At 43.8% G+C, this 27,211-nt stretch overlaps 2 protein-coding genes across 6 annotated transcripts in view; one reads left to right on the forward strand and one right to left on the reverse strand.

Moving 5' to 3' along the window:
- The window catches only part of ATXN7 (ataxin 7), a 158,720-nt gene extending 133,623 nt beyond the window's left edge, over nucleotides 1–25,097 (reverse strand). For 2 of the 5 annotated variants that reach the window (XM_066351939.1, XM_066351934.1), the window contains exon 1: nucleotides 24,289–24,407. The gene's annotated coding sequence lies outside the window, so the exon portion shown is untranslated. Of the gene's footprint in view, nucleotides 1–23,527; nucleotides 23,636–24,288; nucleotides 24,408–24,963 lie in introns of those variants that run through there. The other 3 variants (XM_066351937.1, XM_066351938.1, XM_066351935.1) reach the window with 3 other exon arrangements.
- THOC7 (THO complex subunit 7) overlaps nucleotides 24,405–27,211 on the forward strand; it is a 28,314-nt gene continuing 25,507 nt past the window's right edge. Inside the window, exon 1 of the mRNA XM_066351945.1 lies at nucleotides 24,405–24,601. Coding sequence (XP_066208042.1) covers nucleotides 24,583–24,601 — 19 coding nt within the window. The 5' untranslated portion in view covers nucleotides 24,405–24,582. The remainder of the gene's footprint in view (nucleotides 24,602–27,211) is intronic.

Genomic DNA, 27,211 nt, shown 5'->3' on the forward strand with positions numbered 1-27,211 from the left:
GCGCATTACGTGTGTGCGGACGTCATCAGTGGGCGGGTGCAGCAAGCGCGGGAGGACAGAAGCCTAGGAGGCGGAGAGGCAATGAGAATACATGATACATATCAGGTATTTACATTCCGAATCATAACTGTAGCAAAATTACAGTTATGAAGTAGCCACCAAAATTATTTTTTGGTTTGGGGTCACCGCAACATGAGGAACTGTATTGCGGGGTCACGGCATTAGAAAGGTTGAGAACCACTGCTCTACAGACTCGTCACTGACTGATGGCCTACCAGAACGGGGTTTCTCCACCAAACTGCCGGTTTCCTTCAACTGCTTATCCCACCGAGTAATGCTATTCCTATGTGGTGGCGCGTCGTTATAAACGCGCCGATATTCACGTTGCACTTTGGTCACGGATTCAAATTTAGCGAGCCACAGAACACACTGAACTTTCCTCTGTACCATCCACATCTCAATTGGCATGGCCATGGGCTGCTCCGCTGTATACACGGTGTTACGTCATCATCTGCACATGTGCACATACTGCCACATCATCCTATAGAAACTGGGAGGGTTTTCCTTTTATTTGGTGCAGATTTCACATTTCTCTCGTCTTTTGTTGCTTTCCTGTGACTGGTCAAAAGTGCACCATGACTTTACGAACACACAGTATTTAGAGTACATAATTTTATATGTTCACATTTGTATTTTATTATATTATATATATGCACATTTTATATTTTATTTATATTTATAGTATAGTGTGTGTTTTATTTATAATTACCTCTTTAAGTATCTTTTTATTATTATTATTATTAATTTTAGTGAGAGGAGGGGAGGCAGAGACTGACTCCTGCATGAACCTCCACCGGGATCCACCCGGCAAGCCCACTAGGAGGCGATGCTCTGCCCATCAGGGGCCCTTGCTCTGTTGCAACTGAAGTCATTTTTTAGTGCCTGAGGCAAAGGCCATCGAGCCATCCTCAATACCCAGGGCCAACTCACTCTAATCAAGCCATGGCTGCATAAGGGGAGAAGAAGAGAGAGGGAGGGAGGGAGAGGGGGAGAGAGAGAGAGAGAGAGAGAGAGAGAGAGAGAGAGAGAGAGAAGCGAGAGGGGGAAGGGTGGAGAAGCAGATGGGCGCTTCTCCTGTGTGCCCTGACTGGGAATCAAACCTGGAATATCCACACACTGGGCTGACGCTCTACTGCTGAGCCGAGCGGCTGGGGCTAAAGAATCTTTCTTTAAATATGATTTTATTTATTCATTTTAGAGAGAAGAGAGAAAGAGAGGGGTAGGGGGCAGGAAGCATCAACTCCCATATGTGCCTTGACCAGGCAAGCCCAAGATTTCATACTTGTGACCTCAGCGTTCCAGGTCAATGCTTTATCCACTGCACCACCACAGGTCAGGCCTAGTATCTTCATCCTCTGGCATGACAAACCATGAAGAAGATACTTGGTAATCAAACTACTGCCCAATTGGTCATCTTTTGGGTTTGATATGGCCAATAAATGTTTATCATAATGAAGTTCTTCCAGAAGAAATAAATTTTTTTCTGTTGTTTGGGAAAGGGAGAGAAAATCTGGAATTAAATGCACATGCTTGACGTCCTATACAATCAGTTTCCTACCTTCTCCCCTCATTAACACTAAATGTATTTCCTTTATGCCAACTCATAATTACATGAGCTAAAGGACAAACCATGTATCAGTCAGACCAGGCTCTGAAATCCAACAGTGGTGACTAAGAGCAGCAACTACAACACCTCCTTACTTACAGTGACCAGTCCCACCCAAGGACAGAGCCAGGAGCCTCTCGGGCAGCGAGGGTACCTAGTGGGAAGCAGATTTCTGTACATCACTAAACTGCACAGATTGGAGTTAATCCCCTGCAACACACACAAGAAAATCTTTCACCCCAAGTCCTCAGATCCCAACCTTTAGTCTGGGTAAACAGGCAGCGCCAGCCATTTTCAGCCAGTATATCACAATACATTTTTAAAACATGCAATACATGACTACTTAGTCAGGGGCACTGCACTCTTAGTTAACACAGCAATAGCTGTCTGGTGTGAATGAATCAAAATTATACCAATTTTCTTCAGATCATCAAAAAGTATGTATTTTTTGGTGTGTCACAGAATTTTAGTAATTAGTTTATGTGTGGCATGAGATGAAAAAGGTTGAAAACTGCTGGGCTATGCTAATAAATCTTTAGTGACCTCAGATCTTCTTTTTTAATAGGAAGTAAACTGAGCCTGGCACCTTTTCTCTGTCACCCTTTTTATAATTTAATTTTTTTCAATTTATTTATTTATTTATTTACGGAGACAGAGAGAGAGAGTCAGAGAGAGGGATAGACAGGGACAGACAGGAACGGAGAGCTGAGAAGCATCAATCATTAGTTTTTCGTTGCGCATTGCGACACCTTAGTTGTTCATTGATTGCTTTCTCCTATGTGCCTTGACCATGGGCTTTCAGCAGAGTGAGTAACCCCTTGCTGGAGCCAGTGACCTTGGGTCCAAGCTGGTGAGCTTTGCTCAAACCAGATGAGCCTGTGCTAAAACTGGCGACCTTGGGGGTCTTGAACCTGGGTCCTTGGCATCCCAGTCTGACGCTCTATCCACTGCGCCACCGCCTGGTAAGACTGTCACCCTTTTATTGATTAATATTGATATTCAATAAATATTTCCTGAGCCTCTAGTATGTACTAGGCAACACACTATGGTGCTTCCAATTAATCTAACAGATTAGAAAAAATTAAGAGCCCCATTTCCATTTTTCCATCCTGGCAAAGATGCCAAAGGTGATGGAAGACGAGTTAAGCCTTTAAGATGCTGAGGACACAAAGGGTTTGGAGAAGCATGTGGTTTAACCTCAACCTCTACAGTTGTCTGATAACATTGTAGAAAGAAAAGATCATACCTCCCTTATCTGTAAAGTAGATAAACCAAACCTACTCCTCAGGGAGAGCACATGGAACACTTAGTCCAGGCCCACACAATGGTTCTAGAAGGATTAGCCCATGTTCACATTTTCATTTCATCATAAACACATCTAAGAAACACTAGAACTGCCCCACTTAAGTGTTTCACTGTCTTTTTTTCATTGCCAATTTTACTATCTTTGTAAACCCTAAAATCGTGATCTTAAAAATACGTTGATTCCTAAGTCCAGTCAACCTGCCTTTGGTAAGTGAGCAATGAACATTCATGCAAGAGGCCTGGGTCAGACTGCACAGGAAATAGCAACAATACAGCTAACACTGCTGGAATGCTCATTTTGTTCTAGGCACTGTATGGATGTTGCACAACAAGTTTAGGAGATAGAGATTTTAATTATCCCTAATTTCCAAATGAGAAACAGGCCAAAGAGGTGAAGTAACTTATGCAAGGTTGCTATCCGTCTGGGCTAGGCAATCTACTCTTGCAAAAAACAAGAACAAACAACAGAATTATACCAAACAACTGAATATATACAGTGGTACCTTGAGATACAAATTTAATTTGTTCTGTATCCCAGCTCATTAGTCAGTCAACTCGTATGTCAAACTGCCGATATTGGACCTGTGCACCAATGTGCCAACTAGTGACAGCTTCTCAAATCACCACTCGTATCTCAGAATTTCGCTCGGATCTCAAACAAAAATATGAACCAAGTTGCAGCTCATACCTTAAAAAAATATGTTTGTCTGTTCGTATCTCAAGGTACCACTGTACACCCATTCCTTCCTTACCCTCACACAGGTAAATCCATTGTTGTACCCTTGCACTGGGTGCTACAGCAGAAAAAATCAGCTAAAATGCTTCCTTTTCTACAGATATAAACTGGGAGAAGGACCTTACACACTTCTGCCCCACCAAGAACTCCAAATTGGGACTTCCTGCTTCCACAATATTTCCAATAAATAAAACCCTTCAATGGCTTCCTTGGAGCATTTTACAGAAAGTGGCAATTCTCTGGCCCAGCCAGTCGGCAGGGCTCTTCACTCTCTGGTCCCAGCTCTTGCCTAAGGATATTTGCACTGCAGGCTGCTTCTAGACCAGCGGTTCTCAACCTGTTGGTCGTGACCCCGGAGGGGTCGCCTAAAGCCATCGGAAAATACATAATGCATATCAGGTATTTACATTCCGAATCATAACTGTAGCAAAATTACAGTTATGAAGTAGCCACCAAAATTATTTTTTGGTTTGGGGTCACCGCAACATGAGGAACTGCATTGCGGGGTCACAGCATTAGAAAGGTTGAGAACCACTGCTCTAGACCCAGCTAATATCTTCATTACTCAGGTTAGTAGTCACTTCATTTAAATAAAATGAATCACATACTCCACAATTTCCCAAAAATGATTTAAGAGATCTCCAGGCCCTGGCCGGCTGGCTCAGCGGTAGACCGTCGGCCTGGCGTGTGGGGGACCCAGGTTCGATTCCCAGCTAGGGCACATAGGAGAAGCACCCATTTGCTTCTCCATCTCCCCTGCTCCTTCCTCTCTGTCTCTCTCTTCCCCTCCCACAGCCAAGGCTCCATTGGAGCAAAGATGGCCCGGGCGCTGGGGATGGCTCCTTGGCCTCTGCCCCAGGTGCTAGAGTGGCTCTGGTCACGGCAGAGCGACGCCCCGGAGGGGCAGAGCATCTCCCCCTGGTGGGCAGAGCATCGCCCCTGGTGGGCGTGCCAGGTGGATCCCGGTCGGGCGCATGCGGGAGTCTGTCTGACTGTCTCTGCCCGTTTCCAGCTTCAGAAAAATACAAAAAAAAAAAAAAAAGAGAGATCTCCAGCCTGCTTCTTCTTTATTTTATCATTATTATTATGTTTTGTATTTTTCCAAAGTTAGAAGCTGGGAGGCAGTCAGACAGACTCCCGCATGCGCCTGACCAGGGTCCACCCGGCACGCCCACCAGGGGAGGATGCTTTGCCCATCTGGGGCGTTGCTCTGCTGCAGCTGGAGCCATTCTAATGCCTTAGGTGGAGGCCATGGAGCCATCCTCAGCACCAGAGCCAACTCGTTCCAATCGAGCCATGGGTGCATAAGGGGAAGAGTGAGACAGAGAGAAGCGAGAGGGGGAGGGGTGGAGAAGCAGATGGATGCTTCTCCTGTGTGCCCTGGCTGGGAATCGAACCCTGGACTTCCACATGCTGGGCCGACACTACCGCTGAGCCAACCAGCCAGGGCTCTGCTTCCTCTTTGATGTCCACATTCTTAGCATGGGCATCTCCCCTGCACATTATACCACAGAAAAACCACTTAAAGGCCTGGAGAAGAGCAATCCCTTTCTGGAATTAAACAGACCAGGATTGAAATCCTGTTATCTATTTACAAAATGTGTGACCTCAAGTGATTTTAGCTCTGTGAGGATTAACTGAAGCGACTACATAAGGCAAGCACAGTGCCTGGCACTTACTAAGTGCCATTATCATTATTCCCCCATTATACAGATGAGAGACTGAGACTCCAAGTGGCCAGATACCAAAGGTCACAGAATTAATGAGTGCGTGCTAGAGGTCACTTTCCTCTATAATTCTTTGTGGAGCGACACTATTAAGCATCATGCTTGGTGCTGAGGACACAGCTGAGAACAGGCAGACGTGCAATCTGGTTCTCGTGGTGCTTGTATTTTGACAGGGAAGACAGCCATCAAAACTTGACACAAATTGTCTGACCTGTGGTGGCACAGTGGATAAAGTGTCGCCCTGGAAGGCTGAGGTCGCCCTGGCTTGCCTGGTCAAGGCATATGTGGGAGTTGATGCTTCCAGCTCCTCCTTCTTTCTCTTTTTCTCTTTCTCTCTCTCTCAAAATGAATAAATAAAATCTAAAAAAAGTTATAATTACAAAAAAACATAAAACTTTACACAAATTGAAAGGTGCTTGCAGAAGAAAAGTGTGGTACCTGAACCCATGTGGGTTTTAGAGCAGGTAACAAGATCCCTGGATTTTGTCTGGAAGGTCAGGAAAGGCTGCTGTGAAGAGTGGTATTTAAACTGGGACCAGGAGGCAGTTCCGAGATGAGGGTGGCAGCAGGTGCTCAGGCAAAGGGAGTCTCAAGAGAAAGACTGAGGAAGCACGGAAATCTGAGGAACTGAGGCCAGAAGAGGCAGGAGTGGAGGTGGGCCAATTGGAGGCCCACTGTGGGACTGGTAAGGTTCTGGATGTCACCCATCCACAAAGTACAAATATTGATCGACTTACGACCTATGCAATCACGACCATTTGACTCTACGACCACAATCGCTAGCCACGACTGCTCTGCGTCTGGCAGTGCAAGTGTTGCCCAGCTGGGCGTACGACAGTGCGGACCAGCTTCCGGCAGCACTACCATCTCCGCGTGCTCCATTTCAACTGTTATCCCAGACTCGGTACAGCAATTTGTGTTTTGAATCTTGGATATTTTTCATCAAACTCCTCCCAAGATGTCTACCAAGAGGAAATTATCTTTGCAAATATTAAACCAGTTGTACTGGTAATGCAGTGTGTTACTTAAACCTGATGAATGTAAAAATAAGAAACAAAACGGTGTAGAGATGATACAAATGGCATAAAATGAACAAAGAAAATTGTGATATATAACAATAATGAAAGAAAATTATGATAAAATATGACTTAGATTTTTATAACATCATTTCACAGTACTGTACATATAGCCTACTCAACTTACGACCCAATGGTGTTACGACCGGTCTGTCGGAACCAGTCGTGGTCGTCAGTCAAGCACTAGCTGTAATAAGAAAGCACCAAAAGCTCGGCCATCCTTGCTGACAGCAGTCAAAGCCTCATTGTGACCAGAGCTGGGCATGGCAAGTGCAAACTTTTCTTTTTCTTTTTTTTTTTTGCAAACTTTTCTTTTTTAATTTCTATTTATTGATTTTAAAGAGAGGGACAGAGAGAGAGAGAGAGAGAGAGAAAGAGAGAAACATGGATTTGTTGTTCCACTCATTTATGCACTCATTGATTGAGTCTTGTATGTACCCTGATCAGAAATCAAACCCTCAAACTTGGCGTTATCAGACAATGCTCTAACCAACTGAGCTACCGGCCAAGGCAAATGCAGACTTTTGATACAATGTGAGAGCCATATGAAAGAGTCTCTGGTAAAGACAGATTAAACCACATTGTTTTAATCGCACAGCTGATGCTTCCATTAAAGTACCCATCACCAATTATTACAGTTGGATTTGGACCTCTCTTCACTACATGTTAACTTTCTGAAAGGCAGAATAAATGTCTTATCTTTCCATCTCAAAACAAACTGTTCAATAAAGTGATGAATTGAAATAGACTGCTCTTAAAAACTAAAAAGCTCTTTTTCTATTTAGATTGGCTAAGACTCTTCTTGCCAATTCACCCCTCAGTTAAATGGATCTGAAGGGATAATATGAAAGGACATAGAAAAAGTTCCACTTTCCTCCTGCACCTTAACAATAAAAACCCTTTCACAAATGTGATTAAAAGTATAATTTTTATATTTTAGGGTAAATCACTTGTACAGTTCACATGCATACTTTAAAAAAAAATCTTGGTTGAACTAGAACCAAGAATAAACTGCTCCAATAGACAGCCTTCCAATGATTTCCCAATTTTTCTGAGAATTGTTCAGATTCCGTCTTTGAATATACAATTATTCTGATGATGGTAGGATAACTCTTTGGACTATTTATATTAAAAGATTAAAACAGTCCCAATCAATAGTTCACATGCTTTAAGTTTTGGGATTTCACGAGACGAGGAGGATGAGATAAAACGATGAAAGTGAGATGATGACTATGATACTAGGGTATGCTAATAATTTTCTGTTTCATCCCTCTATTCAATTCCAGACCAATCTTCCACCATCCTGGCCCTGACCTGTGCCCCAAAGGCTGACCCTCTAGGGGTGGCAGTCCCACTAGGTTCTTGCAGGCAGGCTCCCCATGGGTTTGGCCAAGAGGAGGCACTGAAGGTCAAAGGAGAAAGGAGGAAAGTAGGGGAGGGGGACGTGCTTCCTGTTCCCTCCCGGCTGGGCTGTGTTTCCGGCAGAGGCTGAGTTCCTCCAGCACTGCCCTCCTCTCAGTGGCTCCGGCTCTCTCCCTGGACTCCAGAAATAAATGCTATTTCTTTTCTTTGCTCCTTTGGACCTAACAGTAATAACAGCTTCCTATTTGTTGGTAGTTTCTGGGTGAAGGAACCCCATGTCACCCTTAACTCTGCCTATTCCTTTGATAATAATTTGTTAAAGTCTCCTGCACCATCTGCATTGGACTCATTTCCTTCCAGACCTAAGCATTCAAACTATAGACTTGTAAAATCACCAATTTCCCTCCTTTGCTTGTGAGCAGTTATCACAACAGTTATTCATCTTCCAAAACAACTCCTTCACACCAAGCACTGCATGTAAGTTCTTATAGCTCACAGGCAGAAATGATACCTTTTAACCTGGTCAGTGCAGGAGAACACAGGAGGTACTCCTGAAAGGCAGAAGGGGGGGCCAACTCTCTAGTGGCAGGAGTCTGCTACATGTTAGGAATAAAACGTTAACAAAGAGATGCCACTTCCTCCTACTTCTCCAAGTTTCCTCGTGCTGAGTGGTTGGAATCAAAGTCAGCGTGGTATTTTCACCCTCAATACCAGAAAGTTGTATCACTGCCTAGGGAAGCTGCCCTGTGTCATTTGACTTTCTCAGACCTGAGGACCTCTGCTTACCACTAGCCAAGGCACACAGAAAGCCAACCATCTTTTATTACTAGCCACCTGCCTGTGATCCTTCCTTCTTTCTCTCTTTCATCCCAGAATAAATCTTTCTTCTGCACTAAGGTAAAAGATAAGCAGAATGAGAAAATTCTGTTTGCTCAGCCTTGCCTGTCTCTTTAACAGATTAACACTTTTCTTTTCCACAGGAGAGGACTAGCACATGCTTATACCATAATCTGCTCTGAGCTTCTTCGAATTTTTCTTTTACTGAAGTGACTGGGTTTAAGGTTAGATGTTAACTGGAATTCACCTGGGAGTCTCTAAACACTTCACCTTGCTTTCACTTGGCTCAAGTATCCTGGAGATGACTATATTTCTCAATATTGGCGCAGTCTTTTAAACAAAAGCTGATTTAAAGAATTCTTCCAGGGAGCTGATAGGAACTGAATTGGCTTATGTCAACAAGCTATTCCAACAAGAACTCAAATGTCTCCCTCTGCAGCCAGCAGGCATTCACAGCTTACAGAGTTGCTAAAATAAAGACACAGGCAGATAAATGGCAGTCAGCAGAAAAGATGCTCTACTCCCCTCCAGCCGTGGTCGGCTGGGTGGGGCTGTCTTCCATCCTGGTGGGGAAGCCCCTTTTCTTCAAATCGAGAGCAATACCTGAGAGAGGCAGTAGGATTCACAAAAGTGAGTTCACACAATATATTTATTTCTACCACTCTTTACCCTTACTCTAAACATTCATTTCAAAGGATAATTTATTGAGGAACTCTATAAGCAGCTGGCTAAACAATACATCAAATGTTAAAAGTGGTATGTCTGGGAAATAGAAGTATGTGTAATTTCCATTTCCTTCTGTGTATTTTCCAACTTTTTACAAACACCTATGTATAATTTCTGCAATCAGGGAAAAATTATTAAATGAAAACTCTAAGTATTCAGGAATTCATTTTCCATATGACCCAAATTTATGTAATTCTTGAAACTCAAAATCCAAATTATATTTCTTAGCTTTTGTGTATTTTAAGATTTTCAGCAATATAATAATTTTATGATCTTTTTACTTAAGAAATCATTCAAAATATGAAAAATAATAATGCTAAATTGGATTTAATGTATAAATTATTCTCTGATATACATCACAACTGAAACTGAGATAATTTAGTCAAAATTTACTATTTTCCTACTCTGAAGTACTCCAAATACACATGAAAAGGAATGGAACTGTTTCTCTTTGTAAGAGCACCACAAAGGCATATTCATATGCAGTTATATGGCTAAGAGACTACATACAAAAAAACCACACAAAAAAACCAACAGAAAAACACTGATTTTCTTCCACTACAAATGCTAGCCAATAAAAACTTTCCAGTCTACAGTTGATTAATACTTGACACTAGATCTATGGAAGAAAAAGCTAATTGTTGCTGGCTATTAGATAAAGCAACATACACACTAAGAAACCTGCCTACTACCAATTCATGACTGCTGTTTACTAAGACAACTGATTTTTCAGTTTAGCTCTATTTGAAATTTGAAAAAAAAATGTATTATATAGTTATTGGACTCAAGTTTTATTCATCATAAAATTCATATAACTCCTCATCACTGTCAAAACTCCCATCCATTAGCTTGTCCTCATCTGTGTCTGCTGATGAATCACTGTCTTCATATATTGTCTTGTCCTCAGTTCCATTTATGGCATCTGAAATGCTACACTTTTTAAATGAGTTGACAACAATCTCAATCTTGATATTATTCCAGGATCTTTTTACCCAAGTACAATGAGCGCAAAGACAACAAGTGTAAAAAAGCGGAAAATGGAAGTAAAAAAATCTACAACAAGCACAAAAACAAGTGCAAAACGTGGGAAATGCAAGTAAAAAAATTTACAACCACTGTATAAGACACACCCAGTTTTTACACCCCAAATTTTTTGGAAAAGGGTGCACCTTATCCATGGGGAAATACGGTAGCTAATCCTATGTTATTCACTGTCTTGTAGTATTGAGATGTACAATATTAAAAGGGAATCTTGGAAACCATTAACATCTTTACTAGCTTCAGGGAGCTAGTAAATTTGAACAAGTGATTCCTTTTAAACTGTCCTAATGTAACTGCAAAGGGTCTCTTTTCCAACTTTGATTTCCAAATGATTTATAGTTATAACTATCGAATGATAATAAACAACAGGGTGGGCCTCACCAGGCAGTGGCACAGTGGATAGAGTGTCAGACTGAGCACGGAGGGCTCAGGTTTGAAACTCTGAGGTCGCCAGCTTGAACGCAGGCTCAACTGGTTTGAGCAAGGCTCACCAGCTTGAGCCCAAGGTCGCTGGCTTGAGCCCCCGGGGTCAAGGCACATATGAGAAAGCAATCAATGAACAACCAAGGTGTTGCAATGAAGAATTGATGCTTCTAATCTCTCTCCCTTCCTGTCTGTCTGTCCCTATCTGTCCCTCTGTCTGTCACAAATAAATAAATAAATAAATAAACAAACAACAGGGTGGGGAGGGGAAGGAATAGAGAATGAAGTCTTAAATATTTCCTCATCTAGCATCTAAAAGGAGCTATGTGCCAGACCACCAAGAACTCCTTTATATTCAGTATATTAAAATTTGAAGATACCAATGAATGAAATATAAAGAAATAAAAGTATGCATTTTTCAATGTAAAATTTTGCTAGCACTCTTTTCAGGATTAAGTTCAGAATTCTGAGAGTTCAAAATGTCTGCAAAAATAAGAAGACCAAGACAAACTAGAAATGCAAGAGGAAAAAAAAGGCAATTTTTTAACTTGTGTTCTGTTAATAGAACATGGTGAAAAGCTGTAGAAATTAGTAACTAAAACAAATTGAAAAAGACAATTTAAAAACTAGTGTTAAATGTTGGGTCAGGGTTCTAAAAGGTAGGGGATGGCACCGAAGCTCTCTATTTACCATCAAGTCTGGTCAAATGGAACCACCACATTATCACTGTGAGCACCTGGATGCTTCAGACGACAATGAAAACTTGAAAAGCACAGGGGAAAGAGCCTAACACACAACACTACTGTTAACAGAAAACTGCCTGGAGACCCTAATTAAACCAAAGTGAAAAGAGTTCCACTCCACATCTCTTGTAGTGGTGGACCCGAACAGCAGAAAACACAGCAGACCATTTAAAAGAAGAGTCCAGGGGTTGAGAGGACAAGTGCCTATGCTGCAAGGTGGTCACTACACCCTGGGGAGTAAAACAGGCAGGACTGAAGCGCTCCAAGAGGTGCTTCAAAAGCAGCTAATAACCGCTAGAAGAGGTGGGGTAAGTCAGCTCCTCCTGTGGGTCTTGGGAAATGAGCAGATGCTGAGCCTCCAACGAAAAAAAAAACAAAGGTGCTTCATGACCAAGGTGACTGCTTGATACACCCCAATTTCCCCAGGGTGACAGAGCTCAAACACAGAGGGACACATCTCCAATTCAACCCAGAACCTTGAGAAACCAGAAAAGGGGCTTCTGCAGTTGGTAAACCACTGTTCTAGAGCCTCCCTCAGCAAAGGCCTGGGCTGTTCAAACACCCAGGTCCTCCAGCCAGCAGTCCTACGGTGCAGGGGAAACAGCTTGCCTTTGCTAAATCATATGCTCCTCAGAAAAATGGAGGAAAGTCTGATTTTCTCTGACTTCAAGAGTATAAAATGAAACACGGTAATATGTGAAAACACTGAATAAAATCACATTGGATCTGCACATTTTACTATTTGAAATATGCTTTAACTTACACAATAAAGGCTACCTAATGTCAGTTGGCTCTTTAGCTTATGAGCTGTTAAGGTCTAAAATGCTTAAAATATAGTGCTCACAAAAATTAGGGGATATTTTGTTGCTTTATATTCATTTTGAAATATTACCTAATTTTTGTGAGCAGTATATTAGCAAGTTTATAATGAAAGCAACTAGACACCAGTAAAAGACAGAAAAATAAATGCAGGGCAGTTTGAAGTTCAGTGCCAGGGCCAATTTATCTCACTGTGTCCTAAGGGGATCACTATGCACTGGGTAAAAATGTTCTTAACCGAGACCCTATTACCAATAAATGGTTAAATTACAGTCCCTATGCTTTTCTTTGAAAATCAGGGAAATGCATATGCTTTAGAAAAGATTACCATGTAAAAAATGAATATATTATCACAGTTACTATGTTAAGTGCTGATCAGCAAGAGTAGAAATGGATAGCACAGAGTCACAAGAGTGCTTCTCAAACTGGGGTTTCAAAACCCTTGGAGGCAGCCCTGGCCAGTTGGCTCAGTGGTAGAACATTGGCCAGGCATGTGGATGTCTCAGGTTCGATTCCTGGCCAGGGCACACAGGAGAGGCGCCCATCTGCTTCTTCACCTTTCCCCCTCTCCTTTCTCTCTTCCTCTCTTCCTCTCCCACAGCCAGGGCTCCACTGGAACAAAGTTGGCTCAGGTGCTGAGGACGGCTCCATGGCCTCCACCTCAGGCGCTAGAATGGCTCTAGTTGCAATGGAGCAACGGCCCAGATGAGCAAAGCATCGCCCCCTACTGGGCTTGCCGGGTGGATCCCGGTTGGGTGCATGCAGGAGTCTGTCTCTCTGCCTCCCGTTTCCAACTTCAGAAAAATACAGAAACAAAAACCTTGGAGGCATGTGGTGTTGGCAGGGAGAAGGGTGAAGCAGGAGTCATCAGGGGGTTGCGAATGTTAAATGTGATAGATAAGACACAAGGCAATTCTCACACTGCATCCCACAAGTGTTTGGACAGCTGACATCTGTTGGTTTTACCAGCCCTACATCCACTCCCCTTGCTGAGGAATGACAAGTGCCCCAGTAGGTACTTTCTGGGCAAGGCAGTCACAAGTCAAGGGCCAGTCTGAGCCTGAGAGAGACACTTTCAGTACAGGGTGCATTGAAAACAGTTGGAGAAGTCAGGAAGCCCAGTCAGTCCCGAGACCACCTGTGAGGGCGGCCAGTCGGACCCCTGAAGCTGCCCCAGATTCGCTCTACTGCAAGGCCTCCTGCCTCCGCTCCCCTGCCACTTCTGGGAGCCATGTCACATTTTCCAGTAACCTCCTTTTTGGCTTATGGTAGCCAGATTTAGTTTCTCCTCCTTACAACCAATGACCTTTAGCTGATTAGCTTTTATTTTCAAGTCTAAAAAAATCTATCTTCTCAAAGATTTGGGAAATAAAATTTAATTTGATTAGCAAGCAATTTAAATTAATTTGATGGTAAGAAAGAATGTATCCTGGAATAGAATATAAAATTCATGGAAAATATTAAGATATTGGAGTTTTTTATTCAGATATCTTTCTGAGATTATTAAAAAAAATATGCTTCTCTCTACTTTTCACTCTCCTCCCTGATGAATGTTCCTTCATCCATGGGTTTAAGATGCACTGGTACAGGGATAACTTTCCCTAAATTTTAGGATCTGCCCCTAACTAGGTAAAACATTTAGAGCAAGTTACTACCTCCCTGAGGCTCACTCCTCACATGTTTACAACGGGAACTGTGCCGGTACCCACCTCATACAGCTATTACCCCAAAAGGTAACACAGGGAGACAGTACTGCTCCTCGCAGCAGTTTAACAGTTATGCCAAACAAAGGGAATTTGGTAAATATAACAAAAGTAGGGGGCATACTGTTTGCAAAGATGGCCTCAACAATGACTCCCACTCCAACCCCACCCAATTTCCTGTAGGCAAAACCCAGGAAACACACAAGGCAGCATCTCCCAGCAAGAGGTGGTGTCTATTTCCAACCCCTTGAATGTGTGCTGGTCCTGTCGCTTGCCATGACCAAGAGAATGTGGCAGAGGGACACTATGTCTTCTAAGCCCAGGTCTCAAGAAGCCTTGAAGCTCTCGCCCTTCTGAAACACCGTGCCTCCATGTGAACACATGGGCGCTAGCTGCTGGAAGATGACATGCAGTAGAGCTCAGATGAGCTGTCCCAGCCAGAGGGCCCTAGACCCCTGGTCAGCAAACCACGGCTCGCGAGTCACATGCGGCTCTTCCACAAAAACCACGTGTGGGTGCTACCTCGATAAGGAATGTACCTACCTATATAGTTTAAGTTTTAAAAATTTGGCTCTCAGAAGAAATTTCAATCTTTGTACTGTTGATATTTGGCTCTGTTGACTAATGAGTTTGCCGACCACTGCTAGACAAACAAGCCCCAACTGGAGCTTTTAAATGACAACAGCCACATTAGAGATTTCAGGGCAGGCAAGACCACCTCAGAAACTGCCCTGCCCTAATTGTAAGCAAATAGATGGACATTGTTTTAAGCCACGAAGTTCTGGAGTGGGTTGTTGCTACTCAGCTATAGATAAACTGACAGACATGCCTCATGAATCACATTTCTACTTATTTTTATTCCATGCACTTCCCAAAATTTCCTATGAACAAACTCAAAGCTGAATGTCACCAAATAACTGTCACAGCCAGGTGTAGTTACACTGCTCATTTTTCATAACCAGGTCAACATTTCTTTTTTTTTTTTTTGTATTTTTCTGAAGTTGGAAACCGGGAGGCAGTCAGACAGACTCCTACATGCGCCCGACCGGGATCCACCCGGCACGCCCACTAGGGGGCTATGCTCTGCCCCTCTGGGGCGTCGCTCTGCTGTGACCAGAGCCACTCTAGCGCCTCAGGCAGAGGCCATGGAGCCATCCTCAGAGCCCAAGCCATCTCTGCTCCAATGGAGCCTTGGCTGCGGGAGAGGAAGAGAGAGACAGAGAGGAAGGAGAGGGGGAGGGGTGGAGAAGCAAATGGGTGCTTCTCCTGTGTGCCCTGGCCGGGAATCGAACCCGGGACTCCTGCACACCAGGCCGACGCTCTACCACTGAGCCAACCGGCCAGGGTCAAGGTTAACATTTCCAAGTCCATAAAAACACAGAAATGTATCTAAATCAGTACTTCAGGGTATAAGGCAGAGTGTTGAACATGTTCTAAAGCCTAAATAACATATGTGAAAATGTTCTAAATGAGACACAACATAATACTTTATCAATCTAAGTGTGTGTGTGTATGTGTTTTCAGGGAGTTTCTTCTGAAAACTGTTTAGTTCTGTATGGATTTTTTTTTCTTTTTTTGTTGGAAGAGTCTGAAAACATTATTAGTAAACAGAAAAATAGTTTTAAAGATATGACAAAATGTATTTCACCTTCTCATTCAATATAGCACAGACAGTGAAGGGAATTAATCATCTAAGCAATGAGGGCTCAATTAGCAACAAATAGGGGATGTTTTCAATGACTACATTTATTCTTTAATAGCTTTTTTATTATTTTTCCTGATTATAAAAGCATATGCCAAATAAAAAAATTGAGGAAATACATTTTAAAAAAAAGACCATCCACAATCTTATTACCTAGAAATAACAAGTTTCTATTATTCAGTGTAGTATATTCAGATACCTTCTTTTAGGTTTCTTTCTTTCTTTCTTTTTATTTATTTATTTTTTTACAGAGACAGAGATAGATAGGGACAGACAGGAACAGAGAGAGATGAGAAGCATCAATCATCAGTTTTTCATTGCGACACCTTAGTTGCTCATCAATTGCTTTCTCATATGTGCCTTAACCATGGGCCTTCAGCAGACTGAGTGATCCCTTGCTCAAGCCAGTGACCTTGGGTCCAAGCTGGTGAGCCTTTGCTCAAACCAAATGAGCCTGCGCTCAAGCTGGCGACCTCGGGGTCTCGAACCTGGGTCCTCTGCATCCCAGTCTGACGCTCTATCCACTGAGCCACCGCTTGGTCAGGCTCTTTTAGGTTTCTATATACACCTTAAAAATCACACATTACACATATTCACATGCTAGCTTCTTTTTTCTAAATACATGTCAATAAATATCCAGCTGCATCATCCCTGTTGAAGACTCCATTGAATGTCCCTGTATGGGTAGGCCCTGACTTAATCCTATATCAATAGGCATTTAGATTCCTTTCCACATTTTTCTATGATAAGAAATAGGGCAGAGAGCAGTCTGGTACTTACATCTATGTGCAACTGACCAACGGTTCCTGCAAAATAAATTCCTAAATGCTGGCTTGCTGCCATTTTATTTTATGCCTTTATTTAATTGCCCCAAGTATATCCAGAAAATATGTACCAAATTTACCTTTTCAAAAAAAGAGGAAACCCTTAAATGTTAAGGGTCATATATTTTACACTTCTCCTATCTAGATAAAAATAGCAAAAATATTTTAAACTGCAATTTATTCCTCATTAGCTAAAATATCGATTCATGCCTCTGATATTATATTAGGTTTACATTTGGAGGAGGAAAATTCAAAAATACCGAATAACTTCTAGTGTTTCTGCTTTCAGCATAATGTTGTTTTAAAAAGCTAAACTCCAAAAAGAACATACTTGCTTCAAAACAAGCAAATTAGTAGAGAATGTTAAAAGGCAGGAACGAATAGACCAATCATTTCCAGCAATTACCAGGTCACCAAATCTGCATCCCATACAATGGCCATGAGAGAAGGGTCAAGGGAGAGATTAAAGGTGAGACCAGAAGCAGCAGTCCTGAGCTTCAGTGAGGGCTGGATGAAATTACACACAGACATATACATCTACATGCTCTGTATACACCAATCCCAGAGCTAATCTCCAGGGGTTAGAGCACAAGAGGAATCTTTGTGTGCTTTATTTAACCAAACATCATGCAGAAAGGGGGTGGGGAAGGCCGGATACAGATTTCCTTAACAGAAGAGTGTCTAGTTAGCAACCTGAGGGCCTAATATCAATTACATCCCTTCCAGGGCAAGGGGAGAATAGAAGGAACTTGGAAGTACAATATAAGGCCGCTCCAAAGGCACTGATTCCCTTCAAAGCCACCACACAGGAGAGTTCAATCAAGCTCCATGGAAAACTAGGCAAGGTGAGAATTTATTTAGTAATAAATAAAATCACTGGTGATACAGTATATTGTGTGTGCTAAGAAGGGTAGGCCACACACTAACTGACCTACTGGAGTTTCATCCTACTGAGGAACATGGGACATCAGATTATGCATGAAATACTTGAAGTGGCAAATGGCAGTGTGTGTATGGGGGGGGGGGGGGGATGTTGCCTGGTGATGCCATGAACCTATAAGACTTATAGGTCTAACATTCTCCTAGGCCAGGGGTCTCAAACTCGCGGCCCGCCGAACAATTTCGTGCGGCCCGCAGACTAATCCACGAAGTTCAAAATATTTTGGATAAAATTAAGTAAGCCTAGGGGTCTACTTGTATTTTTCATTTCTCTAGCATCCTAGCTAGATATTAGCTTAGTTAACAGCAGTTGTGATGCGAACTACAGTTTCTGGTCGTTTTGTGACACTGAGTAAACTGCATGTACGATTGTGCTTGTTGTACTGATTTTTTTTTGTTTTCAACTGCAGTGAGAAAAGTGTTGCATAACAGTTGCCTTTTGTAGACCTAGTGCGGCCCGCCGAATGGCTGTGATCTTGCTCTGCGGCCCACATGCTGAGTTGAGTTTGAGACCCCTGTCCTAGGCAAACTATAGCTTATGGGTCAAATCCAGCTGCTGCCCATACACATACCACGAGCCTAAAATGGCTTTTACACTTTTAAATGGTTGAAAAATAAAAAGGTATTTCATGGCATATAAAAACTTCATGCAATTCATAGTGTCCACAATATTTTACTGGAACACAGCCATGCTCATTCCCTTATGCTTATGGCTGCTTTTGAGACACACTGGCAGAGTACAAGAGAGACCTGTGTGGCTTGCAAAGTTGAAAATACTATCTTGTCCTGTACATAAAGTTTGCTGACCTCTGTTCAGCACCATAAAACCATGTTGTTTTGAAAGAATCACAGCCTCAAACCTGTGCATTCTTGTTGGTTTGGCCCCTTATATAACCAAAATTTACACAAAACCTGCCAGTCTAACAGAGAACTCAACCCAAATGTTAAATGCACTGGACAGATCTAATAGGTTCTATAATGTGGGGGTACCTGCCCTTGAAAACCAGAAAGAAGTAAAGGCTTTTCTGAGTTGAAAGTAGGATGGTCCCAGAAGGTTTAAATAGGAATGAGTGTAATTAAAGGTTTTTTCTTTGAAATAATGTATTAGCTATCTCCTTCTAAAGATGAGAATGAAACCATCCTCAAAATGGCTAGGGCTTCTGAGCACTTACTCGGAGCCTAACACTGAGCAAAGCCTTTAGTAACTAAAGTTTAGTTCAGGGGTCCCTAAACTACGGCCCGCGGGCCACATGCGGTCCCCTGAGGCCATTTATCCGGCCCCGCCGCACTTCCGGAAGGGGTACCTCTTTCATTGGTGGTCAGTGAAAGACGTAAAGCATGGCATCGCTCACATACAGTACTACTTCCAGTGACGTGGGATGCACGCCTCACAGCTCCGGAAGCACGTCACATCACTTGTTACATCTAGCAGTGACAAATATGGAACCGGACATTGACCATCTCATTAGCCAAAAGCAGGCCCGTAGTTCCCATTGAAATACTGGTCAGTTTATTGATTTAAATTTACTTGTTCTTTACTTTAAATATTGTATTTGTTCCTGTTTTGTTTTTTTTACTTTAAAATAAGATATGTGCAGTGTGCATAGGGATTTGTTCATAGTTTTTTTTATAGTCTGGCCCTCCAATGGTCTGAGGGACAGTGAACTGGCCCCCTGTGTAAAAAGTTTGGGGGCCCCTGGTTTAGTTCATTATCTTATTTAACAGTCATCTCTTCCAGACTCAGTGAGGCTGACTGGCTCAAGTTGAACACAACCAGAAAGCTCAGGAAATGGAAGTCAAAGCCAGGTTGTCTAAACCCAGAAGTCTAAAGCTGTGCTCATAACCACACCCCACTTGAAAGCAGAAGGCATAAATGCTCACCATGACTAGATGAGAGGAAAAGGGAAAGATCACAGAAATAGCACAAGCAAGTTATATTTTTATAGCCAAAGCACAGGCATTATATATGTCACTTTTTACTCATATCCTAATATAATTCAGTTCTTCCATATTTTTTTCCCTACTGAGGAAAACTGATACAGGTACCCAATTGTGTAGGCCTTTTAAAGATGTCAGAATTAGATAGCTAAAGTTATAGGTGTAATTTCCACTAATAAAACCCCTGGGGTACCTGCGAGGGTCCCATAAAGGAGGGGGTGAGCAAACCTTTTTAGAGGTGATGGACTAGAAAGTACACATGTGTTTTTTTCATTTAAATTATAAGTGAAGAGCAAAACGTAAATGGAATCTCACCCAAAGAGAGAGCTATATGTTGGTGGGCAGCTATTGTTTTTCTGCCCAGTGTCCATGTCCTCAGCTTTGTGAACCGCAGTTTTCCTTCAATTTCCCCCCAAATTTCCACTATATAAGGACAACTAAATCCTAGCTCATTTTTGAAAACTTGATTTTTAAAAACTTCCAATTTGTTAATATTTTCATTATATTTACTTTAAAATACACCATATATGTTTATACATGTTTACTCAAATGTTTATTGTTACCTACATCTAGCTTCCAAGTCCTTCTTGTGGGACTACCGAGCAGCTCAGAGGGTTATAGAAAAAATCTCATGCAAGCCTCCCAACATCTCTACTAAATAAGCTTTATCCAGATGTGGAACTCGAGGGTCAGGCAAGTTAAGTAGTCACAGTAAATTAAAGAATCCAGATTTGAACTTGTCTGTTTTAATTTAAAATCTGTGTGTGTGTGTGTGTGTTTCCCATCATGCCCTGCTATCTTGCCAAGGCACAAACACATTTTCTTAGAGTGATTACCTTCCAGTCAAATTTCAGATCTGCTGGAGAGTAATAAGAGAGTGAAGTTGAATGGTTGAATGAAATGTTTGTTCCAGGGGCTCATAGTCAAGCTCAAGTTTCTGCTTACAGACTATCAACCTTTCTGTTCTAAATTTTTAAATATAATTTAAAAACAGCCACAATGCACTCAAGATAGCATGTCAAGCCATTTATGTGTGTGGTTTATCAACTAATTGGCAGCACTTTTCTGTGAGAACAAAATGGAAGTGCTTTTTCACACTTCTAAGACCACATGAACTGGGCTAAAGAAAACTTTAAAAGGCAAGTATTGAATACAAAGATCTACTTTTTCCTCTTAAGAATAATTTTAGTTCCAATTTTAAATATATATATATAAAACTTTTGGGGGCCCTGTATCTCTTTTATAACCAAACTATAGATCTCCTCCCCGGAAAAATACCCATAAACAAAAATTTGGGCCATGGCAGGGGTTCAGAAGTCTCTTGAAGTCTACTGAATGGATCCCCTAGAGATCCACAGAACCCAGGATAACCCCTGCTCCAAAAACACATTATAGACATGTGTACCTGACTTTAAAAAACCAGAGTGAAGCCTGACCAGGTGGTGGCACAGTGGATAGAGCATTGAGAGGACCCAGGTTCGAAAACTTGAGGTCACCGACTTGAGTGTGGGATCATAGGCATGACCCCATGGTCGCTGGCTTGAGCCCAAAGGTCAATGGCTTGAAGCCCAAGGTCTTCGGCCAGAGTCCAATGTCGCTGGTTTGAGCAAGGGGTCACTCACTCTGCTGAAGCACCACCGCCCCGTCAAGGCACATATGAGAATGCAATCAATGAACAACTGAGGAGCCACAACGAAGAATTGATGCTTCTCATCTCTCTCCCTTCCTGTCTGTCTGTCCCTATCTGTCCCTCTCTCTGATTCTCTCGGTTAAAAAAAAGAAAGAAAAAAAAACCAAACAAACAAGGTGAAGACCACATACCTAGTTCTCTCATTATTCTTTCGAGTTCCAGAAAGTTAAAATTAAATAAACTCTCAAACTTTCTCAGCTAATGACTCTCAAAGTCTTTAAAAACCCAGGAAATCTAATGACTTGAGTAAATCACAAATCTAAGGTCATATAAGTTCAACATTCAAAGTTTGTTATAGCTTAAAATCTGCTACTTCTTTCTGCTCAGAGATTTCCCTAGAAAAGAAAGAAATGTTAGTATAGCCTAGAGCTGAGTCTTTTCTACTTTAATGTTCATGAACATGTTAATATATCATTGATGACAAGAAAAAGAGACCATTTCTAAAATTTATCAAAAGATGCTCTTTCACTATATACATGATATGAAAAAAAGACCATTAGAATAATTCTTAAATGTTCAACACATAGATCTGTGTCAATAAAATTGGGAGTTAAATTGTGTATCTGACAAAGCCGATTTTTTAAAAGTTTATAAAGGCTCAAATTTTGATGTGTTTCCCAGCATTTGAGTCAAGAACTTTCAGAAATGTTTATTTTCAGGTATATCTCGAACTATAAAGTTTTTTCAATCTCTCTTGGTCTTGCAACTTTAAAACATTTCTAGCATTGTCCAACAAAGTTTAAGTTACAAAAGGAACTTTAAAAAGCATCAAGGTCTCTATCTATGAATAGAAATATCTCATGAAAATTTAACAGTTGCAGGGGACAGTGATACTTGCCTATAAACAACATTAACAATTATTTTTAATCACTAGATACTGTTTCAAAATCAGCACCATGATGATAAGACCAAGTAACAGATAACTTAAAAAAAAAAATCAGCGCTGGCAGGGTTGGTTCAGTGATAGTGTGTTGGCCCAGCGTGTGGAAGTTCTGGGTTTGATTCCCAGCCAGGGTACACAGGAGAAGTGTTCATCTGCTTCTCCACCCCTCCCCTTCTCCTTTCTTCTTATCTCTCTCTTCCCCTTGGGCAGCCAGGGCTCCACTGGAGCAAATTTCGCTGGGGCAGAGGATGGCCTCCACCTCAGGCACTAGAATGTCTTCGGTTGCAATGGAGTGAAGCCCCCGATGGGCAGAGAATCGCCCCCTAGCGGGCCTGCTCGGTGATCCTGGTCGAGCGTATGCTGGAGTCTATCTCTCTGCCTCCCCACTTCTCACTTCAGAAATATAAAAAAAAAAACAACACAAAAAACCCAACAACAAAACAATTCAACACTAGACAATCACCCTTTAAACCAGGGGTCCCCAAACTTTTTACACAGGGGGCCAGTACACTGTCCTTCAGACCGTTGGAGGGCTGGACTATAAAAAAAAACTATGAACAAATCCCTATGCACACTGCACATATCTTATTTTAAAGTAAAAAAACAAACGGGAACAAATACAATATTTAAAATAAGAACAAGTAAATTTAAATCAACAACAGTATTTCAATGAGAACTATGGTCCTCTCACTGACCACCAATGAAAGAGGTACCCCTTCCAGAAGTGCAGCGGGGCGGATAAATGGCCTCAGGGGGCCGCATGCGGCCCACCGGCCATAGTTTGGGGACCCCTGCTTTAAACAATTACGATGCCCACCAAAGTGCCGCATGAGATAGACAATCAATTGATACTTTCAATTTATAATCTGTAGTAGTTAAGATTTAACAGTAATTCTTTTGGTTGGGGTATCTTTTTCTAATACCAAGAAAATGAGCTACACTGAGGCAGATAGCAGCCAGAGGGTTTAGGCCAATATTATTTAAAAGCCAGAGGAGTTTCACACCCTGGGGGAGGGTGTTATTCCTCAGAACCTTCACTCATGGTAACTTTTTTTTTTTTGGCCTTTGTGTCAAAAGTCAATGTTAATACTTCAGGGTACTCTTGAAGAGTACTGTCGAAGTTTCGACCTCATATACACGAATAAAATTTTATATATACTGGTTTCTTGCTAGTAGGTTAAACACTTCACTGTCATGCACTTGTTTTTACAACTTTTTCCCTTTGAAAGAACTGGGAGAAACAGGAAGGATGAACCCAACTTCAAGTAAGGAAACTATAACAACCAGATCCATCCTATATAATTGCTTCATCCCGGAAAGGAAGAGGCAGGATATTTGGGGGACAGGAAAATTGGAAAATAACTCCATGCTCAATAAAATATCAAACCTGTGTAAGAAACTCAGACATTCTGCTTGTGGCTGAGTCTATCCCACTGGAGATCAATTCCGCTGTCCCGGCGCTGGCTCCCCCTCACCTCTCACCACCTAAAGGTTGCCCTTTGCGAGAAACTCATCGAAATTGAATCCAAGTGACTTTTGGGAAGAGATGCCAACATAATCCGCAGCATGCTCCGGAAATGTGTAACTGTACAGACAGGGCAACGATTCTCATTAAGCACCTCCCTCCCCCTTTACTTTCAACTTCCCCTTAAGATGGGGACAGTCACATAGACATTTTTTTAAAAAAATCAAAGAGGAAAATAAAAGCGCCCCATCCCCGATCAGCGCGGGGACCCGACGCCGGTTGAGGACGGCGGGCACCGAGCTCTCAGAGGTCGCCAAGTTTCTCCGCTCCCCGCACCCAGCAGCCGCCGGCACCAGGGGGAGGGGGCGGCCGCCGGCCCGCGCCGCGCCGCCTGGAGCCCCGGGCCTTTCCGAACGCCGGCCGCGCCCGGCGCAACAGCGCGCGTTCGAGACCCGCCCGGGCGCGCGTGGGCGCTCCCTCCGCGGGGTCCCTCCCGCCGCGCCCCTTGTCCCGCGTCCAGACGCCGCCGCCGCCGCCGCCCTCCGCACCCCGGGGGCCGAGCGCACCCCCGGCCGCGGCAGCCCGCAGGGGCGGTCGGGGCCGCGGTCCCCTCCCCGGGCAGGCGCGGGGCCCCGAGCCCGGAGACCCGCAGCCCGCCGCACGGGCGCGCCGGGAGAGCTCACCTGGCGGCTGGCGGCCTCCGGGCGGCCTCCGGGCGGGGGCCGGAGGGGGGCGGCGGCCGGGGCCGCGGGGGGCTCCGCCGCCCTGCCGGGCTCCCACACGCGCCGCCGCGGGCGCCCCCGGGGAGTGCGGGGGGCGCGCGGGGGGCGAGGGCGGCGCGGCTCAGGCGTCGGAGCGGGCGGCCGCGGGCGCCGCCGCCTCCTCCTCCATGGCTGTTTACCCGGCTGCATTGTGGGAGTTTGACCTCCGCCGCCGCCAACCGCCGCCTGGCCTGCGCCGCCGCCGCCGCGCACGCCATGGGAGCTGTGACTGACGGTGAGGCGGGCCCCGAGCCCGGGCGCCCGGGACCCCGGCGCCGCTGGCCTCCCCGCGCACAGCCCGGGGGCCCCCGGGGCTCCCCGCCGCTGCCCGGAGGCTGTGCGGGGCCGGGGGTCGCGGCCGGCGCGCACGCGGGCGGGCGGCACCCGGAAGGGCTGCGGGCTGCGGGAGGGCGTGCGAAGGGAGCGCTCGGCGGGGCGCTGGGCTCCGGGGGCGCCGCGACGGGGAGGAGGTGGGGAAGGCCCGCACCGGGGCCTGGAGCGCGGGAGGGCCGCGGGGGCTCCGGGGGTGGGGCGGGGTTCGGGCCGGCCCGGAAGGCGGGAAGGGCCGGGACCAGTGCCCCGGGGATGTGCACTCACACAGGTTAACACCTGGAGGAGCCCTCCGGGCAGGATGCAGCGGGCCCCGCATAATGGGGTGCCTCGTCTGAGGCGCAGAACTGGCCCTGGCTTGGGGGTGGGGAGAGGCGCTGGGACAGTGTTTGAGCGGAGTCGATGTGCACCGGGCATCTGAAGGTCAGTAGGGGACTGTGCGTGGGAGATTATGAGGCAAGGAGCCAGTAGGGGAATGGGGCCACCTTAGGGTAGATCAGGACAATGAGCGATTTGCTTGAGTGTGTGTATGGCTTGGTGCAGGTGTGGAAGGGAGGGGTGGGGTAGGCAGAGGCTAGGTTTGTGGAAAGTTGTGAGGGCAATTTAGGAAGCTGACCTACTGGAGAAGGGGCCCAGAGGGTGGTCTGAGAGCAGAAATAAAATAGCTTGACTCCTTAGGGAAGGTGGGTAAGCATGATGGGTATCTGAAAGGAAATCCTATGAAGGTATCTAGTTAGGGAGGAAGGAAGTTCTCTGACATCTAGGAAAGGGGACATCTAGGACACTGGGCGTATATGAAGAGAGTGACTAGTAGCCATGGATACCTGTGGAGAGGACAATTCTGAAGAATTGGGGGTAGACAGAGTCTCCACATTAAGTGGCCAGGCAATGGGAAGAAGGGTAATAGACCCAAATTTGTGGGTGTGATAAGTAGTAGTGAATGGAGAGGGGTATCTTAAGGACTCAGGAACTTCATGGGAAATTTTAACTTTCTTCCAGTTTTAATGATTCAGTAGCTATTCATCCCAACTGGGGTAGGCTTCAGGGATTACAGCCTAGAACCAACTGGTGGTTACAATTTGCCCCTCTGATGTTACAATTTGGTGGAAAAGACACTAGATAGTTTTAAGCATGGTAAATGTCACCATAGGGGAAGTACAAGGTTGGGAACTCAAGAAGCAAGATTTCTTGAATCATTCTTGGAGATTTGAAAGCCTCCCTGAAAAAGTGACCCTGAATCCATTATAAAGGATAAATAGATGTAGTTGAACAGGTGTTCCAGGTGAGAAGCAACTTGTGCAAAGGCTCCAAAGGGTTAGAAGAACTCAAAGATGACAAATATTGGCTAGAATTTAGAAAATTATGAGCCAGAGATTTCTGAGGGCAATGGGAAACCATTAAAAGTTTTATTTGTGTGTGTGTGTTTTTTAACCTTGTTCTGGTGTAATCAGATTTACATTTTTAAAAAGTGACCACTATACTCTGCTAATGTGAAGAATGAAGAGAAAAGGGGAAGTGAGGAATTAAGTTCCCTCCCTCATTTCTAACATTTATATGGTATTTATTGTATGTCAAACAGTGTTCTAATTATCATCACCACTTTACAGATGAAACTGACACAAAGATGTTAAATAACTTACCCAAGGTTGCACAGGTACTAGAGCCTGGGCTCAAAGCAAGCAGTCTGCTCTAGATTTCTTGCCCTTCACCATTGTTCATCCTGTCTTGGAACTACTACTGCTGTGGTCATAATAAGAGCTCATGGTGCCAACAAAGAGGAAATCACAAAGAAGTGGGGGGGGGGGGGGGAGAAGAGGAGAGAAATTTATGAGGGAGAGTGTCAGGACTTCAGTTATTGAGTGGATATGGGGGGAGGGGTCAAGGATTATCCCAGGTTTCTGAGTTGAGTGACTGTATGCTTGTTAAGTGCTACTTTTCTAATTATTGAAGTATAGAACTTTAAGGGGAAAGAGAGGAAAGAGGTTTAGTCAGATAGGAAATGAGGGAAGATGAGTTCTAGTAAAGTTACTAACTGGCTTGACTGTGGTGGCAGAGTGGATTGGGCATCGACCTAAAATGCTGAGGTCGCTGGTTAGAAGTCCTGGGCTTGCCCAGTTAAGGCACAGGCAAATACTTCTCACCCACCCCCTTCTCTGAAATAAATAAAATACAATCTACAAAAAAGAAGTTACTGACTACAGTCAGGTGTGCCCCCCACATCCTTAGAGACCACAGGAACTGCCACTTGCAAGTTGTCTGACTTTGTGCAGGTTAATTAACTTCTTTGAGCTTCAGTTTCATTCTGTGGGAATAATAATAATAATAATAACTGCCTCATAGGTTCTGAGGAGTAAATGTAGTAAAAGTTATAAAGTGCTTTTCACCAAGTCCTCCACTTTTCTTAGATGAGAATTGTGCCTTCTTCCTCTCTTTAATCTGCACTTCTTTTCTCTACCTAGCGACAGCCCATTTCTTCAAGACCTACCTCATCTATTCCCCTTTTCATTTTCCTAGG

Source organism: Saccopteryx leptura, chromosome 10 (genome assembly GCF_036850995.1).
Source record: "Saccopteryx leptura isolate mSacLep1 chromosome 10, mSacLep1_pri_phased_curated, whole genome shotgun sequence".
NCBI classification, from domain to species: Eukaryota; Metazoa; Chordata; class Mammalia; order Chiroptera; family Emballonuridae; genus Saccopteryx; species Saccopteryx leptura.